At 41.0% G+C, this 24,878-nt stretch overlaps 2 protein-coding genes across 2 annotated transcripts; both read left to right on the top strand.

Annotated features, from left to right (window-relative positions):
- Positions 1-1,184: 1,184 nt before the first annotated feature.
- b4galt4 (UDP-Gal:betaGlcNAc beta 1,4- galactosyltransferase, polypeptide 4) lies at positions 1,185-7,923 on the top strand. The gene is made up of 7 exons (XM_053440766.1): positions 1,185-1,515; positions 2,393-2,923; positions 3,509-3,741; positions 4,178-4,365; positions 4,518-4,640; positions 4,747-4,851; positions 5,412-7,923. Exons 2-7 carry the CDS (start codon positions 2,662-2,664, stop codon positions 5,539-5,541), a joined length of 1,041 nt encoding a protein of 346 aa, XP_053296741.1. The 5' UTR covers positions 1,185-1,515; positions 2,393-2,661; the 3' UTR covers positions 5,542-7,923.
- Positions 7,924-10,677: 2,754 nt separating this feature from the next.
- Positions 10,678-23,497, top strand: arhgap31 (Rho GTPase activating protein 31). Its single transcript, XM_053440765.1, has 12 exons — positions 10,678-11,572; positions 14,656-14,758; positions 15,179-15,323; positions 17,012-17,094; positions 17,203-17,310; positions 17,432-17,574; positions 17,692-17,899; positions 17,987-18,108; positions 18,385-18,441; positions 18,577-19,206; positions 19,314-19,462; positions 19,789-23,497. Exons 1-12 carry the CDS (start codon positions 11,473-11,475, stop codon positions 21,838-21,840), a joined length of 3,900 nt encoding a protein of 1,299 aa, XP_053296740.1. The 5' UTR covers positions 10,678-11,472; the 3' UTR covers positions 21,841-23,497.
- The last annotated feature ends 1,381 nt before the right edge of the window (positions 23,498-24,878 follow it).

The raw sequence follows: 24,878 nt of genomic DNA, 5'->3' as shown, positions 1-24,878 counted from the left end.
AAAATAAGTATTACTCAACAAACCTCTGTAGCACATTCCATCACACGGATCTTCTTCAAAATCTAGAATCACAGTGGATGTTAAAAGAAGTAATAAAAAAAGTAGGTAAAAAGGCATTTGAGGACTGCAGCACCACCACTTTGTTTAAAAAGACGATGACACGCTGTGGAGTTCAGGATTGTGGCCGACCTGAAGCAGCTGGACAACCACTTCCTCTGTTGGCAGGAGCATGACCTTTACCCTCAGAGTCAGTGGACCTCTGCAGGGGGACCAGCATGATGTATGTCTCACTTGGAGGAGCTGTGAGACAAGAGTTAGGACCAAATAACCAGGAAGCATTGCATGATGGGAATGTTTGTCTCAGTTCTTTGGGTCAAACATATCATAGCTGATAAATCCCTCATGCCCATCGCTGTGCAGTATTTTCATTGCTTTGTTTAGTCAATGACATTGATTTAAGGGTTCTCACCAGCATGAGGCCAGTGTTGCCTATTGTAAAACTTTTTTGCCAAATTACTGATACTATTTGTTTGTATGATGATGTTTGGCCTCTCAATGGATACAGTGAATTGTCCATGACTATTATTTTGAAAACTACCCACCCGGAAGTATGTGTAAAACATGCACCACGTAATGACTTTTGTAAAGCTGACAGAAAAAAAATACATATGTTTGTGTTTAATGATGATGATTAAAAAACAACATGCAGAGTATTTCAAACATGCAGTCACAACTGTCATCTTATATGGTGTTGTCCAAATAAATGACACTCCTGACCAATGTTTTTAGACTGGCTTTTTATTCAGTGTTATTATTTCAGTAATCGATATTATAAATGTTATGAAATTGATTGATTGATTTTGGGGTATATCTTGTTATGTCATGCTATATGTGTATGTGTGTGATTAGGGTATTACATGATATACATAATATATAGAATATATCTTGCTATGAGTTGCTCGCAGAAATCGAAGTCATTTCCAATTCATTTTTCATTCATCCTATTAAAATAACGTTGAATTGAATTTGATTTGTTTGACAGGTGCTGTATGAATACAGTTTGAATGATGGATTTACTTTAAACGGGTGTTTTATAAACATATAGGTTGATCGGAACAAACAGTGTGATCGCTTTACTCCCACTGTGCAGTGCGGAAGCTTTAACTTTGAAAACTCCGCTGCAGGAGTGCGTGTGTCTAGCTTGACCCTGTGTTGTCCTGTGCCCGCGATGATAACAACGTGTGATAACAACAACACGAGTTGGAGATAAGGTGTGTGAACCTCGCGCTCCCAGGGAGGAACTGCTCTCTCCTGGGTGTCACCGGAGTAAACTCCCGCTGCGTTCACTGTGCCTCTCCACACGGTGCTACAGGCTAAAGCTAATGTTTAACTTGTGCAGCGGTTTAACGTTACAACTTTAACGACATCCGCATTCGTCAGCCAGCGACCGTATAGCCTCGGAGGTGTGGGACGGCGAGCAGGAGAAGAAGCAGCAGCTGTCAGCGATGTGCGAAGGTAATGTCATGCTTCGTGGAGTGTTTTAATAACACTGCTTTAAAACAACACAGGGAGGCTAGCCGGACAGAGCTAGCCAGCGTTAGCATGTATCTGTCCCCTGAAGAACATCAGGAGGAAGAGCTGTGAACATGTCACAGTGTTAATTGGGTTCCTGTATAAATATGGCAGCCGAGACACGGCAGTGAACATTACTGGATACGTGTTTACTCTTTGTTTGCTTGTTGGTGGCTCAGGCACATCCAGCTGATGTCACACTGCTAACAGTGTTTATAAAAATAAGCGTTTTTTTGTGGTTGTGGTCACAGCTGAGTTTGGCGTTTAACCTGATCAACCACCCGGCTGAGTAACTAATCGGTACACTGCTAACCAGCCATCGATACTCAATGTCCAACCACTAACATGATCACTGTTTCCTATAGGTGGGAGTTATAGACTCTTAGTTTTCGGTTGTTCCTGTTTTCAGGTGCTTTACAGGGATGATGATGATTAATCAGGAGAATTTAATTTTTAGTTAAAATAAAGGATCATTTCCTCCCTGTTTAATAAGCTGGATACTTCCCTTGTGAGAAAACAGCTGTCACACCTCAAGAGCTCAGTTACATTGTGGACAATGGGATAATAACGTATACATTTACTGGGTGTATCATTACTTTCCAGGAAGCCTTTTCAGCAGATGGTATGAGTTTAAGAAAGGGATCTTACACTCATCTTGTATCCGGTGTTTTGTTATTTTGTGAAAATAATGGTGTTAAATGTCACTTTTTAAAACTTTCACCTGTCATGTAATGGTGTTGTGTTGCACAAGAAGGCAGTATTAGATGGCAGTATTAAAAACATCTATTCTCATTTGTTTTCTCTCTAAATCAATTTACAGATCTCGGAGAACTACATCTTTGACGTCACCTCCTAAAACTGGAATTCAAGGGTCCAGCGATGGATTTTCCTCGATAAGTTTTTCTTTCTTCACTGTGATCATGTCCAGAATGGCGGCACGTTCCATCGCCATGGGATGACTGTTCATTGAGTCTGAGGCCATCAGTATTTTTGCTGAAATGTCCTACGAGGATCAAATATCCTAAACTCCAGTTAACAGCCTCTACGCTGGCCACGTTCAGTGTCTCACATCAGCAAAGTCAAACAGCTATGGGCTTCTGTTCGCCTGTGTGCAAGATTTTGCGCACGGCAAAGTATTTTGTGTTGCTCTTTCTCTCGCTGTCAGTGCTGGCATGGATTGCAACCTTTTCTGGGGAAACGGTGAAATCCCCTCAGGAGACCTTGACCGCAACAGAAACTCTTGTCAAAGGAGACAGCCTGAGGGATAAACTCAACTCCTGGACAACAACACCTGATCGCGCAAATACTCCAACACCAAAAGGCAAATGCCTCAAGGAGTCACCTTTGCTACGTAAGTATATAATGTAAGAGGTTACACAATTACTGTGCGTTAATGTTTCCTTTAGTTTGAGTTAATTAAGGTCAATCAAATCTGTTTGTTTATGATGCCCATGTGACAATTTTTTTTTTACCCCTTGATATATATATGATAAGTTAGCTGTTATGTAATTACGCAGACAAAGGTTTATGTGAATCATTAATCAGTGAAATCCCTTTGAACTTCGGTGACTACAGCAGTTTCTCATAACTACTGTTCCATTGTTTCATTCCTGTTTGTAAAAAGTGGGAAGCAACGTGATGAAGGTTGTTAAATTAAAGCTTTTCAATTACTCTTGCAGTTTTTTGTACTAAGGATATTTATTTATAAGAACATGTTCTGCAGAATTGTGGGTGTGTCACGTCTGTCCTGGATATGTGCTACATAGAAAAAAGAAATAGAAGAAATAGCTTGAATTGACAAAGATGGAAAATGTTTTACTCTATTCAGCCCATAATCATTCAAATGTGAATGAATCTGCTCACTGTGCTCACAGAGGATGATCCCTCCCCTGAGTCTCGTATTTCTGTTTAAATGTGATGACTCTTGTTTCTGCAGAGGGATCTGTGAAGCTGTCGTTTGAGTCCTCTCTCAAACTGAAGGACGTGGAGAGTGAGAATGACGCAGTGGCCGAGGGAGAGTACGAGCCTCCGGGTTGCGTGGCGAGGCAGAGCGTAGCGATCCTTATCCCTCATCGCAACCGCGAGAGACACCTCCTCTACCTCTTGTACCACCTGCACCCCTTCCTGCAGAGGCAGCAACTACATTACGCCATTTATATAATCCAGCAGGTATTGTTCCACGATTCATCTTTATACATAATCAAATGTCTGGTCTTGTGTATTATTTTATATATTAGGAGTAGTAAAGCTCCTGCTGGTTATTACTACTTCTTTTTTTCCCCACCATTAAATTATTTGCTAAAGTGTCTCTTTAACTTAAAAAGGAAAAGTTAAAATGATCACCATGGTGTATCAGCTCATTCTTTTCGAAACGATGACTGTCAGAATTATTTCCTGTCAATGAAAATTATTTAAAAAAATGTTAAAATGACTTAAAGTGATGCTACTGCACCTGCTGGGCACACATCTAGGGGAAAAAAAGCAACTCTGAGTGAATACACACATCAGATACAAGAGAAGAACATGAACATCTACTCTGAAGTTAACTGCATATTTTTCATATCGGCCCATAAAAGACTAATGTTATTGTTTCCTTTTTTTTAAGGCTGGTGATAAAACTTTTAACCGGGCCAAGTTATTAAATGCTGGGTATTTGGAGGCTCTGAAGGACTACAACTGGGATTGTTTTATCTTCCATGATGTGGACCTGGTTCCTGAAAATGATCACAATCTATATGTCTGTGACAAGCAGCCCAAACACTTGGTGGTTGGTCGGAATGCCACAGGATATAAGTGAGTATATGACTTAGCAGTTAAACCTTATCTTATCTTTGTGAATAAACGACGTGGCATTAACAAATGTCGGCCTCCTCTGGGATGATATTACCTTGAAAGGTCTCATCGATTAACAACTGTAATTCTTCTTCATAATCTTTAACTCTCAGGTTACGATACAAAGGCTACTTCGGAGGAGTCACAGCCATGACCAAAGAACAGTTTCTAAAAGTGAACGGATTCTCAAACACTTACTGGGGTTGGGGGGGGGAGGACGACGATCTTCGCATCAGGTGAGACAGAAGTGGAAATCCTTGGATCATTCAGTGTGCAGCAGATTGGTGACGGTGCATATTCCTTCATTCATTCACTGATGTATGTTTCTGCCGTCTCGCGTAGGGTTGAGCTGCAGAAAATGATGATAGTGAGGCCGCCCACTGATGTAGGTCGTTATACCATGGTGTTCCACAAACGGGACAGTGGCAATGAAATAAACAAGGACAGGTCAGTAACTGGGAGAATGTGTTCTGCTTGCTGCAGCGTATTAGAGGGCAAATAAAACATGTGCCTTGCAGCAGCCCTGAATGGTGTGTTCGTTTTTTTTGCCAAGATAATTTTTTTAATTTTTCTCTTTTAATCTGTGAAAGCAGACACAAGTGATAAATATTTTTTCCGCCTGTTTTCAAGGATTTTTAAAGAAGATGTGTATATAAGCATTTATAGATATTATGATGTTGTAACAAAGGCCACTTAAAGGAAGTCAAATTGAAGAATGTGGATCATCTTGTTAAGTTACACTTAAGATTAGGTTTCCCAAATAACAAAATACTTAATCCTTTTGCTAATCAGCATCACATTATAAGTATCAAGACTTTGAAAATGTTATTTATTCTTGTATTATTAGAACTTTTTTTTCTTGTAAAATGATTTGAGAATTATATTTTGGATTAATTCTCAAAATCTCTGTTTTTTCTGAGATAGACAAAAGAACTAACCTGAATCTGTCCTGGTAAAAAATTGTAAATGTCGTCTCTTCCATAAACTCTTTTCTTCTTTCCTCTCAGGATGAGGCTGTTAGGACGAACACGGCAGGTTTGGAGAAAGGACGGACTCAACAGCTGCTCATATAAGACTTTGTCAGTGGAGAGGCTGCCTCTTTATGTGAATGTCACTGTGGACATTGGTAAGCCATAGAGTTAAGATTTCCAACTGGAAGCCCTACTGTGACCAAAAATAATATTTTATGATATCTTTTATACACTCTACCAGGCCTCTGAGTGCAGAACATCTGATGCAGTTTTAAAACACAATCAACACACAACATGCACACAGTTTCAGTTCACATATTAAATAGTGGTAACCAGATTAGTTGGTTCATCTTTTCACAATAATGTTGCATATCATGCTGCTTCCATTCTTTCATATTATAACCAGACTTTCTTTGTTATGAGTTGGAGCATCCTGCAAACATTGAATACATATACGGATATCTAGATATTCCTGGTATTTATATATCGTGTAGCAATCTGATTAATTCATCCATTTGCCTTATTATTTGCCTTCCTGATATATATCACAGCGTGAAACATTCTGATATGTTGTGTCTAAAGTCCTGGGACGCTGTGTGTATTTTGTGCACTTTATTCTCTGGATACATTGAACTCTTGTAGTCCCGACAGTCAAAGGTGGCGTCACCTATTTTGCCTGAGCCAGATAACCGGACACCAGTGTTGGTTTGCAGAGCCTGTAAGAATGTTGATGTCTAAATTTGATTCGTAGCTCAGCAGAGATGATTTATTTCAAATTGACATGTTCACGACTAACTGTAGAAACAGTGTAATCTGAGGTAAAGTTACCACTGGATCAATTGACAAGGATCACGTGCATTAAAGCTACACAGTTTGAGTTTTGGCCACCAGATGGCAGAAAGACCAACTAACAGCAACATTAGCAAAACACTAATCTAGTAGACATGCACTTTCAACTTTATTTGTTTTACAGTGTTGAAGCATATACATGTAATCAGGCTTTTGCTTTAGATCAATGAACATAAATAAACATGTTTAAACTGTCCTTTTAAAAAAAAATACATGAACTAATCTTAATTAGCTTCAAATGATCCTCATCTGTATTTTAAGATTTCTGGAGTTTACTCATAGTGGACGAACTGAAATTCAAAAATCTTAATAATGAAAAATATTCAGACTCCTCATCTAAAACTTGGCAGTAATAATATATTATACGGTGCCAATTAAATTGTGCAGTTTAAGTTGTGCAGCAACAGCAATAATAATATAAGGTGAACATATCCAGTGATATTCAGTTGAATATATTGAAAAAAGTTATCGGTATCACAAGGTAGGTTATATTCACAGCGGACATTTGTACAGGAACCACACAGAACACCAACCTGAATCCGGCTCACTTCCAGCCTCTACTGTTATTTATCGCCTGCAGTGATAAAGGTCCGTCAGAGACATAAGTAATTCTACTCCACCTGCCTGCTCTAAAAAATAAACCTCAATCATCATATTTTTCTGAGCATCACTAACTAACAGAACGGCCATCTTTGCATGTTTTGATCCATGTTAGGGCCATTATGATGAGATGGTTTATTTTACTGCATGTCTTATTTGGTACAAGGCCTTACATGCTTGAATTTCAAGCAGATATTAATGGGTGGGGGATTCTCAATTTATTAGTTCAAATGCTGTTGTTTTGAATGATAATTGTTTACTTTTGAGACCGTCAATGTATTTTTACCATCATCACATGTGAAGACATTTCGGTGGAGAATATTCTGCACACTCATGCTTTGATCACTGCATGTTGTGTGTGTCTGATACACGCATATCAAATCTGTTAATCACTAATATGTATTTTTGACCTAGTGTAGCTACTGGTATGTAACAACTATTCATCTGCAACTGAGCAATATTAATGACCTGGTTACAGTTTACCATGAGCCTACTGTTCAATTTCATATTCCTTCCTTTTCAACTAGAGCTTCATAGCAACTACAGCTGCTCTATTTCATAATTACACACAGAGACATGTTCTGTTTGTGTGAGTATTCATGTGTCTATGAATTGAACTACTCATAAATCTGCAGTGTGGTGTTGGCGTCGTTGTACATTTCAAGTATTAGAAAGTAGCCTGATGGTCTTTTCATTTCACAGCGAACAAATGCTTTTCTACTTGTTCACAACTTTTGTAAGTGAAAATATTCTCAAGTGCACAAGTTAAAACTACAACTTCCTTTGTAAAATGATCACAACTAAGCAAGTTCGTGGTAGTGATGTAGCATCTAGCATTCCACTGACATTTCAATTTTTTTAATAATTTATATGAATAATTGTATGAAATTCAAAGGGGATGCCATATTAACTGTTTGAGAATTTCATTTGATTGATTTTGAACATTTGAATGTATGTGGATCTTTGGATGATGTGACATGATCTATTTGTGTTGAAGAGAGAACATTGATCATGACAGGTGGAGATTATGCATTACACTCCCAATACGATTATTTTCTCATTAGCACAGATTTAATAAATGGTCTAGTATTTTTTCTTACCAATCGTCTCGTGGTTTCATGTGTTTCATGGCAGAGGTTTCCTCGGCCAAGGACCCCATACAAGATATATAATATTCCGGGAATTAATTTAATAATAGCCAAATTTTTTTTTACAGTTCTACTTGGTTATTTGAAAGAGCAACTCAAGAAAAATTTCTTAGAAAGATATTAGACATGTATTATGAATCATCACAGTATCATAACTTAACAAAACACTAATGGAAAAAAACCCTGAAGGTTTTTGAGGGAATCAAACTTGTTGCAATCAGTAGATATCTATAAGTTCTAAACACAATATATTAGTTATTATGATCAGTCAAATTATATAATTGTTTATTATTGTGCTATTGTATTAGGTGTTTGTATCACATCAAATTTGATACCACATTTTTTATGAAACAGCAGTTGAGCTAAAAGGACTTCGGGAAGTTCTGAAAGGGAAAATCTCACATGAATGTAACTTACTAACTGATGTGCTGGCACATTGCAAGTCTGCATGGTTCTCATTCACAAAGCCTGGTTTGACAGTCCTCCTCGAATTCGGTGAGTAAAGCCTTTTTTTTAAATGTATTATGTTCACCTTAAAATCAACAATATCTCATTCATAAAAAGTATTGAGTCGGTTTCTCTTTATTTCCATTCTCTCACATTAGCAGAAGAGGAATTATGCTGCAGCTCTAGAAGACATTGCATCACCCTGAGAACATGTACTCAAAGTAAGGACAAAGAGCAACCCCTTGTTACCCGGATACAATGACATGTCTTCTCAGCTCCATAGCTTTTTTTAAACCAGTATGCAAAGAAAGAGCGGGATGGACAGAATGATGTCATCTCCTCTTCCTATGGTGCAGAAAGAAGGCTTTGTCTTGTCGAGGCCGCGCCTGGTCGTGGAGCTCACATGTGACATGCACCAAATACTATCAACAAGAACACGAGAATACTAGAATGTCAGTTGTCATCTCAATATGTACTGTGTTGTTCCCGCTTGTAAATAGAGCAAATGATTCACCAGCGCCATGTTCATATTATTATTTACAACAGCAAGGAGCTCAGAGGCCAAAGATGTGAAACGCGTGAATTCAATATTCACGCGTTTGTTAAAGATTGAACTGTTGGATGGAAACTGAGTTGTTCTAAAACTGATTTCGCAACCATGCTTGACAATGTTAAATTATTTCATTGCAGTATTTCATAACGGCCCGGCAGCTCGGTGATTCTACTGTACAGCAAGAAGGTCCAGCATCCTGTCAGTGTCCGCTCCAACTGGTCAGGTGAACTGGAAACTCAACAGAGCCAGCACATAGGAACATTTTTGTGTGTTTGTTGCTTTGCCTTTCAGCCACTGCTTGTCTTTAAACCCCCTCCACTCCAATGACCCCCATTATCTTGAATAGGAATTTGAAGATAAAGCAAATGGATGGATGCTGTCTTACCTCCAAATACATATCTTTGAGAAAACAAGAAACCAGGACACACTTCGAGCTGCTAAATGATTTCTAAATCATATGATGACTTACATCTGAACTGGGTCACTTGTAGTGAAGAATCCTTCAGCTCTGGAGTTTTTTTCTCAGCTCTTAAATGATAGCTTCAGTATCTTCTCAGCTCATTGTCCTGATTTTCCGGGTGTCCCGATATGACTCTCTTAGTTCACTCAATTGGCTCTCACAATTGTTTTTAGCACAACAAGCCATTGGTGGAGACCAAAACCGAGATAAAACAGACTTTATTAAGCAGGTGGAAACAAACGCGATTCAAAATGAATGATTTTGCTTCGTAACTGCTTGATGGGTAAACAAGCTTCTGCAGGCAAATCCACCACTTCAACTTAAATGGTGATGATACTATAGGGTTTACAGCTGGATTCCACTACCCTGAAGATCTATTATTCAAGGTATTTATATAAGTCGAAAGCATCACTTGAATCTGTAATTTAGACATTTTTAATTCGGCATTGGAGGAATTGTTTGAGATCTGAAGCATCAAGCACCTGCCTTCACCTCTTGAGGAGTAACCTGCTTTTTTGTTGTTATGAAGCCTGTACGTGATTTTAAACTATACACCTCACTTATAATTTAACTTTGTGTATAATTGTTTTACATTGTAAACCAGAGTTGAGGTTTCCATTTACTCTAAACCTAAACCAGATTGACATCAGACTATTCATGTTTTAAAACCAACAGTTTACTACTATCAGTATGGTTTAAACAGCAGGGGCAGACATGTTAATATTAGGGATTAGGTCTTAAAATATCATCTCAGGGAAAGTTCAGTGTTTTTTTACAGCTTTAAAATGGCAAGTCACATTTGATATAATTTGGTTTTAGGGTCAGTTTGAGGAATAAATCACCAATACATTGTGACTTTTATTTGATCCTTGTCATGTAGTGCCTTCCATTGTAATTGGATTACATTTAGTCACACAGGAAGTGACATAAATACTTGAAGAACTGAATGAAAGTGTTATTTATTTAATAAGATTAACCTTTAAGCCATATATCTATTTATTGTCCTCACTAAGTATGCGTTTGCCGTACAGTTATAATCCCTTTTTTTTCAAAAAGAAAAAGATGACATGCATAGCTGTGAGTAACAAGAACCATGTGTCGTCCGTCTCCTCACCCCCACCCCCCCCGATTTCCCCCCATTTCCCATCTGTGCCCTTCAGGCCCTCACTTCAGTCGCCTCCCACTTCCCTCTTCCTTCAGAACTCGTCTGTTTTTGTTTTCGATCCCGAGCTCTTTGCACAGGAAATTGTATACATAGGGAGCATTCAGGAAGGCAGAGAGCAGCTTTCCCGTTAGCTCCGAGTTTGGGCACACGGAAAAAAAATGGGATAAAAGAGGTCAGTAATTCCTAAACCAGGAGAGAAACAGAAGTCAGCTGTTCTCCTCCCCTCACTTCACTTCCCTCCCCTTCACACAGTCTCAACATTTCAAAAATCCCTGCCACACCACTGCCACGAATCCACCTCTAAACATAGAATATTTGAAAAAAAGGGAATTCGGAATGAAAATACAAACTAATGTGCCTGGGCGTGGGGGGGTTGCCTCTCTTGATGCCTCCTCAGCCACAGAGAAACCAGTGAAAAGGGGAGACTGTGTGGAATGAAGGAAAAGAGGAGGAGATAAAAAAAAAGGAGCAGAGAGGGAGAGAGAGACTGGCTGGGGGTGAAAGAACAACAGGAAACCGACCGATTCTAATGCTGTTTCTGCAAATCTCCTTGAGATAACGCAGTGGACTGCCACGTCCCGGCCGAGCTGCAGTCACGCCGTGTCTTTTTCTCTGACCGTTACTTGAAATCACGGCGATCTGTAAGAGCTAAAAGTTTCAAACGTGACGTCACTTCTGCTCTCAGCCTCCGACAGGGTGGTCAGTCAGAATGTGAGCGGATGCAGGAGTCTTGGGAGCCGATTGCTGGGATCTCTATGTCGCTGCTTTTTTGACCCGCAAGCTCAAGCTTTTTTTTACCAGGGTCATATGGATCGATCGCTGTGCCTTCAAGGAGCTTTTCATTGTAATCATCTGGACTGACTAACTGGAGCCACATGAAGAATAAAGGGACAAAGCAGAAGTTGAAAAAGAAAGGAAGTGAGAATGCGTTCGGCTGTGACTTGACAGAACATCTCCAGAACTCAGGACAAGATGGTAAAACTTTTTTGTTTAGCCTTTTCTAAAGATCGAAGACTTGTTAGAAGCAGCGATCGTCATACTACACATGATTTATTTCATCAGATATGACTCATACATATAGAAAGAGAGGATAACACTGATAGTAAAAAAAACACCTTAGTTGATAATGTCATAGATTATCATAGATGTTAAAACCTTCCGATGCATATTTGTGGTGAAATCAACACAGAAAATTGCCTTCATGTAACAAATGCAGGTTTTTTTTATATATGAAGCATACATTTCTCTATATATGGGAAGACCATTCATTCACCCATTGGCTGTATTTAATGGTCATTTGTGACTTTGGGTGTGGCTCTTACATTTTCATGTGTCAATTTCCCACAGCGACTATAGTTACTTTCACCACTTTTGAGTCTGACAAAAGACTGGGCGGCGCTGTTGCTTAGAGATGAGAATGATGAGGAGAGAGAGCGAGAAGAAAACAAGCAGAAACAAACCAAACGTATCATAAAAAGTCCAAATATGTGGGTTTGTTTTCTTTGTAAGGTTTCTATTTTTTGATCCTTTAATTCTTGTTTGTTTCCTGTGGTCGAGTTCTTTGTTCTTGCTCTCACAAACATCATCTCTGACTTTTTTTGGGGGGACCGTGATCTGTAAGGGGGAAAAAAGACGGTGAACACAAGTGTTCCACGTGCGGAGGCTCATGAATAGCTGCGTTGAGGATAACTTAAAGGAAGACCTGTTGCAGTGGACACAGTGTGAGGCGGGGCGTTTCAGTGCAGGAAGTGAGGAGGAGGTGTGTGTCATAGCCCTTCGTCGTGGATGTCCAGGAGACGTATTGTGGTCTGACTCATTCTCCCCAGAGGAAAACCTAGATGTTCAGTTTGGATACCTTGGAACCTTTTCATTTTAAAACATATCTCTGAGCATTAGATGTACCTGATGCCCTTATTCTCTAAAGCTATGTGGTGTGTTTGTAATGCAAGTCCTGTTTATTTGTATAGCCCATTATCTCCCACAGCGGCCATTCAATGTCCTTCACAGAAATAAAAGAAGCATAAAAAAACTGATCAGAAGAATAAGAGAACGTCCCCATGTAGCATCAGAACGTCACTGAAAATCAAACACAATGTTACTATACTGAGCACAATATTGAGTTTATTTACCTTTCGTAAAGATATAGTGAAATACATATATAAGCATTTGAGGGTGATGAACCAAAAGACAGTGTCAAGGTCCAAATCTCTCATGGGCCTAAAAATAAGACATGAAACACAGACTTCCTGTCTCACACAGACCGGGAAGATCAGGATTATGTAATTCTATGAATAACATGTGTGTCGTGTCATTGTTTTAAAACTACAGTAATTTGAATAAAGCGACTCTTAAAACCAGCATTTACCCACATTATTCCCTCAGGGTGAAGGAAACTGTGGAACAACAATGGTGTTATATCTGGCCCTGAACCTTTAGATGTGTTTTAGTCCACATACGGAAATAAAGTAACTGTATAAAAGCTAATAAAAAAGAAGGAAACTGTAGGTTTTGTAAAGTGAACCATTGAGCAGTATCTGCACTTTCAGCATTTATTGGTACTTTACAAATAACTGCAGAAACAAACTAGAATGACACTAAGTAGAAGGCCTACTTCCACCTAGACCATTTCAAGCACTCATAGATATTAGTTCCACAAATGTGCCTGGTTTTCATTACGATCCATGAATTATTACAAACAACAAAAACATAACTTCTTTGGCAAATGTAATCTTTTGCATACATATAGTCTGTGTCGAGAATCAACTTTAAACTCTTGCATCACTCGTTGATTTATTTAATTACTGTCTAACGTCATAATATCTGTAAAATTGAGATGAGAGCCAAACTGTATTTTGTTGCTGCTACAAGAAGCAGAAACTTCCCCTCAACGCTGAGACTGAGAGACACTAAGTCAAGGCTACAGTGTTGTTCATCGTCCAGCAGTTGACCACAGGCATGTCACTGAAAGTCCAATTAAGTCAAAGACATCAGTGTGTAAATGGGAGATTCTTGGTCAGCAGTGATTCACCACTGCCTAAAATATTCACACATTCATTTTGTGGAGAGCTGTACTTCTGTTGGCAGCGTGGTGGCATTTTTAAGCCTTACACAGAAACTACCATATTAAAATGCATTAGTCTCAGCCTGTATATTATTTTTTATCTGTGAAAGACTATTATATTTACAGTGGGGGCTATTAATTTAATGGCTAAAACCTTCACTGGCGCACATGTAATTACTCTAATGTTTGGAGTCAAACTAATGGTTTGTGGGAGACTGAAAATGAGAGGAGGAATTTAAAAGAATTTCACGTTGTTGTTTATATTTTAAGAGAACCACATTTAATCAAGGTTGTACCAAGCAAAGACATGTGTGCTGATCTTGTGCTTTTGAAAGAACAACTCACAAATACAACAAATTCATTGTCTCTGTGTGTGTGTCCCCCCCCCCCCCCCCCCTTTCTCACAAAGGACAGTTTCTGTATCCAGGCGTGCATGAATATAAAAAAAAACACCGAACATAACTCAAAGGAATCAGCTTCCCCCCCACAAGTAAAAAAATATATATTTTCAGTATTAGCCGAAAGGGAAGTTGTGCTCCAACTGAATCCGAGCATGTGATTCAACAGGCTCTGGAATAAGCCACAGTTAAATCTGCGGAGATTTCTAAAGAGAGTGTGGCCAAACTCCAGTTGTGTGCAGGAGGTGATGTGCTGTGGCTCAGAAAGCCGTGTGGGTCGGTGGTAACGTTTCAAAAGCTGTTTTCTATTAGAGGAAATGTCGTAAGTAATACCAGCTACAAGGACTGGGTGTGTCAACCTTCCTTTGAAACAAACAAACCATTTTTAACTTCCTGCCAAAGTCCACCTACAATCAGCCACCCTAAGGAATATAAGGCAGCCATGGTGGAACAAACCCATGAAGCCATCCATTATGTGCATTGTTACCACTGAAACTCCACTTTATAAACTGTTTCCTTCTCCTGCTTTTAAGACTTAAAGATATGTGCAATGTGAAAAAATGATTCTCAAACTGACATTGACAATGTTTTAACTCCAGTTCCGCAGGTTCTGAAGGAGTGTTCAGAGTTTATTGAGAAGCATGGGATTGTGGACGGGATCTACAGGCTGTCGGGGATCACCTCAAACATCCAGCGTCTCAGGTACTCACGCAACAGGTTTGCTGCACAACAAACAATAGTAGGAACTCCATCTGATGATGCTGTGCCATGTCGTAGAAAATGTGAAACTTCTGATATCAATACTTATTACTTATTGATATTTTGATCAGATGTTTTACCTCAAATTATGTCCATAACATTAGTTCAGTCAATCAGTTTTTTAAATCTATTTACACCAAATAAATACTAAAGGGTATATTCAATTTGGATGATATTGTTTTCTCAGGTTAGTATTGAGCTTCTTTTATATTCCCATCTTTTTTTTCTTTCTTTCCACAACAATGTCAGTGAACCGGATCAGGTTCATTATAACAATGCACACACTGCAACAGCAGTTAGCAGGGGTGTTAAACAATCAAAGTATTCAGCCAAGTGTGTGTGTGTGTGTTTGTGCGCATGCAGGCAGGAATTCTGCTCTGAGGCGTGCCCTGACCTTACAAAGGAAGTGTACCTCCAGGACATCCACTGTGTGGGTTCCTTATGTAAGCTGTACTTCAGGGAGCTACCCAATCCCCTGCTCACTTATGAGCTGTACAGCAAATTCACGGTGAGTATATATGTTCAAATCCCCCCCACAGTTTGGACAAAGGTTGAAAAACCCTGCGGCTTCACAGGGGATTTAATCTAAACTTATGTTTTACAAACTCAAACTAGAAATGCACAGCACAGCACAAACCTCCGTCAATCCCCGAGAGTCCTGATACATTCAATCCAGCCGCACCTTACGCACACTCATTGATATCATTCCTTTAAATATGTCCTTTCATTCCAATCTCTTTGTCGTTTCTTTAGAAATCCACCAAAATGTCAGATGCCCTCGCAATATTAAAGTGGAAAAACAGGGGTGAAAACATAATGAGTTACACACAGCAAGGCAGCCCCAGCGTTAGAAGCGACTGAGCAGTGTCTATTCCTCATGATATATTATATCCGTGTCAGCATCTTATTTACGATCAGCTTTCATGAGTGTGACCTCAGCTCTCTGGCTCAACGTTGATCTCTGTTTTCATCTCCTCCCTGGAGAAAACAGCTCAATGACAAGATGTCAACTGAACTTTGAGAGTCAACACATACAAAGAAGACTTCCTTCTGATGATATGATTGTTAGAGACGGGTTTACTATGTTAGTCATCTTTTATGAGTGGTTTGTGGAGAACTCTGTTGCTAGGGTCTGTTCTGATGTGTTTCTTTTCATCAACTTGCCTGATTTTAAAGATACAAACATTTGGTTCGTGGTCCTTCTGGTTCACAAGGGATTTTAAGATTTGTAAGAACGCCCGAAATGTGTTCAAAGTATCACAAAAAAAGTTAAATCTCTTCAAATTCGGGATTTCACATCTCGTAGGTTTGTGGTGGGGGAGATTTTTCGTCACAGGCATAAGGGAGAGGAGCAGTAATAGAGTGTGAAAGCTGGTTCAGGCTCTGTGTGAAGCTTTCTTTGCATCTTGTTGGACTATGTGCATGCCTTGGCATTCATACACCTTTTACTGCCAGTGCCTGAAAACTCCAGTAGTCCAGTGTTTTGGGAATACATCCGTTCCTCACATGGTGTAACATGGAGACGAACATTATACTGGGACACAGTTGCCCGATTGTGGAACTTTCTTGTTTTGGAAAGACTGAACAGTGTTCTGAGATGAGCCGCGTACTCGATGACATCAGTTCCACATTGATTCCGTCTGACACTATGTTTCTAAGTTATATATAAAAAAAATACTAATAGATTTTTTGTGTTTTGGCCATTTGACAAAACAACACAAGACTGCACAACAGCACAGGTTGATGACCTCACACATGACCAGTCAATGCTGCTACTCAGGCCTCAATCACATTAGTGGGAATGCACGCACTCCAGCATGTCTGTTTACATTTGTTGAGCCAGAGAGCGGAGCAGCGAGCCTCGGTCAATGCGTTGATTGTGCGAACTGGTAAAACCAGCTGTTATATGTTATGTTATTGTAAGGGAATGTGTGCTGGTTTCGCAGACAAATTAAAGATCATTATCAGCAAGCATTTCAAGAGAGCGGCGGAGACCACACGCTCATATTTAGGGGTTAACCTAACCCGAACCCTCCACTTCGCAATCCACAGTAAACCATAATCACGACCTGGAAAGAGATAATAAACACGTTGCTGGCTAGTTACAGGCATCGGTCCTCCAAATCCTTCTATTATGTTTTACCAACCCTGGATGTGAATTCCTTTGACATGCACATCTGTCTGTTTCACATGCAGGACGTGGTCTCTGTCCAGGGCGATCATGAGAGACTTTTATACATTCAGAAGATCATCAAAGAGCTGCCGACCCCTCACTTCAGGTACACTTCTCTACCAAAGCCGGTTTCACTCTCAGCATTTTGATGTGTCCTGTTTTCTTGTTCTTATAATAATGTTGTAATAAAAATGTGTTTGTTCACTGTCCTCAGGACTCTGGAGTTCCTGACTAAACACTTGACCCACCTCGCCACGTTCAGCACTGAGACAAACATGCACACACGTAACCTGGCCCTGGTGTGGGCTCCAAATCTGTTAAGGTGAGTTTTGTTTCCTTTTCACAGATGACTTTCTATTTCGGTCATTCATCGTTGACGTATTATTTCTCGAAGCTCTGATGAGTTACAATAGCTTTATTTCCTCATCTCTTATTTTTCTTAGATCCAAAAACATCGAGACGTCATCTGCCAACGGAGACATGGCGTTCCAGGAGGTGCGAATACAACAGTCAGTGGTGGAGTTTATTCTAAACAACACGAATCAGATCTTCAGCGGTGGTTCGGTGCAAATCAAACCCAAAGAAGGTAGGAACATTCATTTGTTAGAGATTTGGAGGCCTAAGTGACCAAATGGTCCACCCCTGGATTATTATTGATATTATAACCAAGGGGTTGAAACCTGGTTTTATTCCACCTCTCTAGGACCAAGTTTGATGTGTGGGGAGAAGTACGCCACCATCCCGATCAGTGGCCAGTGTGGGCCGATGAAACTGATGAGCCTGGAAGAAGCTCAGGCCCGCTCCCTAAGTCCAAACCATCCTGTGCACAGAGAGCGTCAGCGAGAGAACAGTCTTCCTGACACCAGCACTGCCACGCTCTACCACACCGTCATCGACATATCAGACAGCAAGTATGACAAGATTGTCGACTGTATTTATTTCTGTCAGGACAAGGTGACGATCAGCGTCGGGTCTAATGATCTGTCTTTGTCTGGAAGACGAAAGTTTTCAGGGAAAACGAGGAAGTGGAAGTCCATCTTCAACCTGGGAAGGTCTGTGGACTCAAAGGGAAAACTGAGCCGGAACGGCAGCGTGTTCATTAGAGCACAGGGGAACACAGGTAAGGTTAATGATCAGCCGTACACATAAGGGAAAGGTCACAAAGTAATTTATTCCACTGTAATATAAGGGGTAAGGAGGTCTCTTGTGATGGAGGTGCCTAAGTAATATCTTTGAATGTAAAATTCAAAAAGTAAGACTTTTATTTGAATAGCACAATAGTACAGTACATTTCAAACTTTAAATGTTTTTTGACTTTAGAGCTCCACCACAAAGTGACGTCCTGTTCATGAAATAGAAAATGTGAATTGAATATTATTGGATTTGTTCCCGACAGAAAAGGCAGCTCTACGTCCGTCCAGGAGCATGGAGTCCTTGTGCTCTTTACCAACAGGTGGGGCTGAAGCCTACATATATTCATTTGCATGAAAATGTCCTGTGCAGTGTACATTTTTGTCTATGCCTTGATATGCTATATGTTGTTACATCTGTTACATGTTCCTCCCCCTGTGTTATTTTCACTGTGCAGATGATGACAGAACAGGAAACAGTCCAGCTGGAGGACCGGGCAGCATGTTTCTTCCAGATGTGAAATCCAGAACACTGGGTTCAGACTACGACCTGAGTGAGCACGACCAAAACTGGGATTTAAAAGGGAAGAAAGTTGCCGGAGCGACGGGTGGCTGGAGCTCCGGCACAAACCACAAGGGGTCACCAGGTGCCTCCTCTCAAAAGACACTGCCAGAGCAACTGAAGGTGTTCAAAGGCGAGGACCTCAGCGGGTACAAACCCACGTCTCCGAAAAACAGGAGGATGTTGTACTCAGGCTCTTCCCACAGCAGCTCATCTCGGCCTTCCTTCCCAGGAAGCTTCTTCCCGCTGGAGTCCTCGCCGCGGCATCAGAGGCGAGCCGTCAACATATCTGAGCCTTTCGCTGTGTCCGTTCCCCTGCGTGTGTCGGCTGTTATCAGCTCCAACAGCACGCCATGCAGGGGCCACGCCAAGGACAAAGCAGCCACTTTGAAACCCTGCAAAGAAAGTTCAGAGCAGAGCAGCAACAGTGGAAAGAGCAACACCTTCCCCCAACTTGAACCAAAGAAGCAGGAAGGAACGGAGAAGAAAAATACAGAGGAGCTGACCTCTGGAGCTCAGCCTAAGGGTGACCACATCTTCCTTTATCACATTTTAAAATGGCTCGTTCAGGTCAACCATGTGTAAGAAGTAATAACGCAAAGAAAACTATTTACATACCTGCCTTTCCCTCAGATACAAGAAAAGAAGTGACGCCAGAAGGAGCAGGAGGGATGGACACGTCTGAGCTGAAACCGCTGTCCCTCGCAAAAGCAAGAGAAAGCGAAGATGTGGCGCCATCTCCTGGGAAGGAACCGCACAAGCAACCTGTAGCTTTACGACTGGTAAATCATTTGTAGTGAATGTGTAGTTAGCAGTTCTGCCACTGCAAGAGAACAAATATAAAAAAAGATGCATTGTTCAAAAAAGCAAATCAGAGACCATAAAGCATCAGTCACAATTACCATTGATCCGTCCTATTCTCAGGTGTAACCAAGTCGAAATAAAAGTTTTTTGAATTGTAAATCACAAATTTCGCAAAGCCATTACTATTCATATATTTTAGCTAAGTACTATATGCCTCAAACCAGTATAGAGAGATGATCATGTTTTTTATTATTATTTTATTATTAATCCTGTCTGTTTTTGTTTATTTTGTATTCCTTCTCAGGACAAAGGATGTTCTACTGGGACCGAGCTGTGGTCTGACCTCCACCAGGAGCTGAAGATAACCGAACCTGAAATCGACCTCCTGGATGAGACTTTCAAACCTGTTTTCAGCTCCAGGACCTGTGAGGGCACGAAGTTGACGATGGACGTGAAGTCGAAGTGGAGCCGCAGCTCTCCGTCTCTGTCTTTGCTGTGCAGGGAGCAGCCTTCAAGTACCTCTCTGAGTGATCGCACATTCGCCACTGGATCCGACTCTGCAAAGAGACAACCTTCAGAGTCAGACATTTTGTTTTCTCTTCACAAAAACGTTGACGTGTTTGTCGGTGGAAGCACAGGAAACGTCTGCCCTGCTGACCTGGGGGGAGAGAAAGAGATGGAGCGGCATCGAGGAGCCTCATACTGGGACAAAGATAAACCAGCGCACACCAAGAAGAGCCAAGTTGCTTTATCAGAAACACGTTTGGATAAAGCTGTGGCTCCTCCGGCAGCAAAGGATGCTCCAACAAATGGAAGCGTTTCAGGAGCAGCGGATACAGACAATTCACAGAAACTGGAAACTCCTAGTGAAAACAAAAACGTCCCCTGTGATGGAGCAAAGCGGAGTGCGATGACGGAGGCGGAGGCGATCCAGAGGCTTTCCGTGTGTTTGGAGCAGAGACGCAAAGCCCTGGAGCTGCTGCACCTTGACGATGACGATCTGTGCACAGGAATCATGGAAGATCTGGACTCAGTGGAGCCCTGGGAGGACTTTAGCTCCAACAAGCAGTGGGTGACCAGTCCTCTGCACTCACCTGACGTGGAGGAGCTGTTCAACCAGCTGTCTCCCTTCTACCCTTGTAGAGAAGCGTTGCGCTCTGAGGAGGGAAAGATTTCGCCTCCTTCTTCGGTCGATAATAGCAAACAACCTGCCAGTAAGAGCAGCGAACGCCCCCCAGGAGCCGTCCTGCAGACATCCAGCTGTAAACCTGAGAGCAAATGGATTTATTTTCCGTCAGTACCTGCTCGGGTCAATGTGAACAGCATCAACGCAACACAGACACACGCAGGAAAATCCAGCACAACAAAACAGAGGAACACCGTCTCATCTCATCGGTTCTACAGGCAGATGTCGTACGAGGCAGCAGCTCCAGAGAAAAGAGAGGAGAACAGCTTTGCTAAAAACAGACCGTGTTCCCTCAACCTAGACCTGGGGTACAGATGCATCCGAGACATTTCTAATCAGCAGAACCGTAACTCGTCAGAGTTCTCATGTGGTCAGAGAGGATTCCTAAGCTCGTGTGGGACTGTGAACAACGGGCTGCCCTCAGAGCTGGAGTTGTTTCTGAACGATCGGCAGGCGCCTCTACGCCGAAACTCAGCGCCGGTCAGCGTTTCATCAGTGCGAACAGCGTTCATGATCAAAACAAGCCAGGCCAAAGCCGTGCCTGTCATCCCCCCGAAGGTCCAGTTCAGTCAGATACCTCACTCCAGACACGAGAAGGATTTTGATGCATTGAAGGAGCAGGAAAAGGAATATCCCAAAATGAGCGCAGAGAAAATCAATGCTGCACCTCCTCAGGGGATGTCAGATCTAAAGGAGGAGCTGGAGAATAAAGAGCCAGCGCCCGATCACCAAAAACACCCCAATGTTGAGAAATCGGCTGACGCCGTGAATACAACATCCACTCAAGAACTACCGGTCATAACACGGAGACACGCTCCCAGTCTGGAAGTGTTTGTAGATTGTCCCAGACCCAACAGAGGGAACGTTTTACAGAGGCCGTCCTTCAGGAACCGACAGAGACCTCAGAGTCTCATCCTGCTCAGTCCTCCGTTTCCCATCATGGACTACCCACCGTCAGGGGACGACAGCAAGCTCCTCTCGTCCCTCAGGAGCCTGAACGACACTTCAGAGATGGCGGAGAACTTCAGGACGGCGGAGGGGATCTCGCTTCAAAACAAAATGACTATTCCAAAGAGCGGGCAGAGACTGGAAACGTCCACCAGCTGCTTCTACCAGCCGCAGAGACGCTCCATGATATTTGACAGCAGGAGCCACAGGCAGATTGAGTGACTGGAGGTGCAGTCGGCGATAATGAGACTGGGTGTCTGTAAATAGATACAGTATATAATTATATATATAGACCTAATGTCTACACTGACAGGAAGGTGATATTGTTGTAAATCAAAGGGTTTTGTTTGATATGGGAGACGAAGTTATTGTAGAGTCATTAAGCAAAAAAATCCTGAAGTATTAGAGAAAACTTTGAGGAGGCCATGATTTTTAATCAACAAATTTCTGCTAATCTGCTGAGTGTTTTCTCAGTTAATTGATTAATGTTTTGCTCTCCAAAATATATCCTACAATAGGAGAAGACGATTCTGATCCCAGTTTCTCAGAGGCCATATTGATGCAACTGTGCGCCAACATATCCAGTGTATTATCGAAGAAGAATAGCTGTCAATTGAATATTCTTTGATTCGACTAATGTTTTCAGCACTACTGACATGCATGAATGAACATGTTTTTAAAAGTGCTTTGCTCTTTTAAAGTTACTGTATATCTGAGATACTGGAAATCAAGACTATCACTATCACTGGTGAAATCTCACCTTCCCCTTTGCGGAGGTAAAAATCTTAAAGTCAACAACCTTACCAGTTTTTCTTCCTAGGGTTTCAATCAGTGGTGGAGGAACTGCACATTTTAAGTAAAAATACCAATACAGCATTTTGAAAATACATATCTCCAGAAAGTGGCACAGCCATCTGAGGCACTATGGTGTTCAGTAATTTGTCCAAGGACACGGACTGAAGGCGCCGGGGATCGAACCGACGACCCTCTCTACCTCCTGAGCCACAGCTGCCCCCTGATAGAAATGTAAACCTTTGGTTTGTTCAGCTTTACACTAAAACCTAAGTTTAAAGTTGTTCTTTTGTTCGAACATAAACCTTTTTCTTAATTTTGTAATAAACTGACACTTAAACTTTTAAAACAGTTTTATGTAGATGACGATTTATCACAACCCAGTAACTACGGTAAACTTGATACTGATGATGTATTGTTCTGCTTCTGTGTTGAGCTGGTGTCACTGAATTTCTGAAACTAATATTTAAAAGGATTGTTGTGGATTTTAAATATATCAGATGTTTAATTAACAGTATTTACCCACAGAAGGATTTTAAACTGTATCTTTATTTTCTATACTTGTTTTATTGCAGTTTTTTTAAGCGCTGCTTGATTTTTGACAACAGTGATAAACCAGTATTATAGTTAAAGAGGAAGAAAAACAAACCGTGTTTATGATATTTTTTTTGAGAGGTTAAGTCCAGGAGCTGCTGTGACAGTGAACTGGAGGCTGACGTTGTGCACACTGACTGTATTCAATGTGTCGGGACCTTGATGGTGCTTTGAGTCAGACAGGATTCTCCAGGTTTGATGTATTTCCTTTGTAACTGATTCTATTCGTACATGTAAGATAGTTTTTATGTTACAGAAAGTTACAGTTTAAAAAAAACAAGATTTGGATGTTGTTGAAGTCGAATGAATGATCACACTGTTAATCAAAAAACGTTTGGATGCTAATGTTGGTTATTTTATACTTGTTTTGTGACCGATAGTGAAGCTGATGGAACAGATCCCAGGAAAAACACAGGTTCCAATAAGAAATGTACATAAGACACGTGGATTTTGTTACAGCAAAAGTTTTGAGAATAAAAAAGTATAAAGGTTATTGGTTTGGGTAACATGTTACTTTCATCGACACATCCAGTGTGAAGTACTTTTTCCTTTGACAATCAGATGTACTATAGTTTTTTTACTGTTACGTCTTTGACTACTGTCCCATCAGATATGAACTTCTTTATTGTATTATTGTTTTAATTGATTGCCCTTTTTCTTATAACAAAGTCCGGTTTCAGTCATTTTTCAAAAAAGGCTTCATACCAGAGAATAGACAATACAGGTAGGTCTAAAACGACTCACTTGTGCAGTCAGCTGTATATTTGTATGTGTTGGTTATAGTCCAAATGTTGATTCAAGTACTTTGGACTATTTTTCCTCAGTTCAGAGTTAAGGGAAATTCCAAACCTTCATACAAACCTTCAGGGAGCAGTTCAGCGAGAGAGGCTGAGATAAAGGACGCTGTGCTGCTGCTGTGTGAATGAGGAGCATTCAAGGGGCCCCCAAGAGGGATGGGGCCCTTTGGAGATCAGATGTGTTGTATTATGGACCTATAGCAGCTTTGCCTGCTATTTTTGCTCCTGCTTTGAGTATGTTACTGTACAAAAATCCTGTTTTCGGCTTCAGTATCAACACGTTATTTTATTTTTCTTATTGAGAACTCACCAAAGCCTAGTTGTGCAGGTGCATGTTGCGTGACTGAGTATGGTCTTTACCACCAGATGACGCTCCTGCTCCATACTGCGGGACCTGGACAAGCCTTCAAAATGCAGGATACACAGAGAGAGAGAAGCTGGAAACAGTGTGCGGGCTTCAGGTAAGTGTGCATGGAGAATACTGCAACTACTCTACACACAGACTGTGGCCAAATCACTGTGTCACCTGTTTATGTGAGGATGAAAACACCAGCGCTCTGTGCGTCATGCTCCAACATGTGCTGCGTCTTTGTGTTGGTGAGAGGGGTGGGGGTGGAGGGTTACGGGGGTACGCGTGGGTTGTGCACGCGAAGGGCGTCCGTGTAACACCCCCCCCTCCATCCAAGAACTTGCACATGCCTCTTACTCAGTTAACTATGAACTCCTTGTTTCCAAATGGGAAAAACAGAATTAAGTCTGTGCAGAGAAACTTAGCTCTATTATCAAACATCTGCTGTTTCCTATGATGCAGAGGGACGAAAGACGTAAGCAGCTTGGTTGCACATACAAGAAATGATGTACAACAAGTGTTGGTTTCAAATAATCCATAAACATACAGTACAGTACATGGTACAACGAATTTACATATGTTACATATATATAAAGCAACCTATATGCAACTTCATTTTTTATTACATATCTTTATTTTTAGATCAAATTAGAGTTTTTTTAACCTGGATACATCCGTTTACCCCAGTCCCCAGGTACGTCTCTTGTCCCCAGTTTCCCAGTCTCAGA

Source organism: Pleuronectes platessa, chromosome 15, assembly GCF_947347685.1.
Source record: "Pleuronectes platessa chromosome 15, fPlePla1.1, whole genome shotgun sequence".
NCBI classification, from domain to species: domain Eukaryota; kingdom Metazoa; phylum Chordata; class Actinopteri; order Pleuronectiformes; family Pleuronectidae; genus Pleuronectes; species Pleuronectes platessa.
Note: the sequence above shows the minus strand (reverse complement) of the source record. Positions and strands in the feature narration are given on the sequence as shown.

Excerpts from the sequence above, each read along its gene's own strand:
- arhgap31 (XM_053440765.1), top strand. The coding sequence starts at position 11,473 with ATGAAGAATAAAGGGACAAAGCAGAAGTTGAAAAAGAAAGGAAGTGAG. Across the intron at positions 14,759-15,178 it reads TCAAACATCCAGCGTCTCAG|GCAGGAATTCTGCTCTGAGG; the intron begins GTACTCACGCAA and ends GTGCGCATGCAG. Across the intron at positions 19,463-19,788 it reads AACCTGTAGCTTTACGACTG|GACAAAGGATGTTCTACTGG; the intron begins GTAAATCATTTG and ends ATTCCTTCTCAG.
- b4galt4 (XM_053440766.1), top strand. The coding sequence starts at position 2,662 with ATGGGCTTCTGTTCGCCTGTGTGCAAGATTTTGCGCACGGCAAAGTAT. Across the intron at positions 4,366-4,517 it reads CGGAATGCCACAGGATATAA|GTTACGATACAAAGGCTACT; the intron begins GTGAGTATATGA and ends TTTAACTCTCAG. Across the intron at positions 4,852-5,411 it reads AATGAAATAAACAAGGACAG|GATGAGGCTGTTAGGACGAA; the intron begins GTCAGTAACTGG and ends CTTTCCTCTCAG.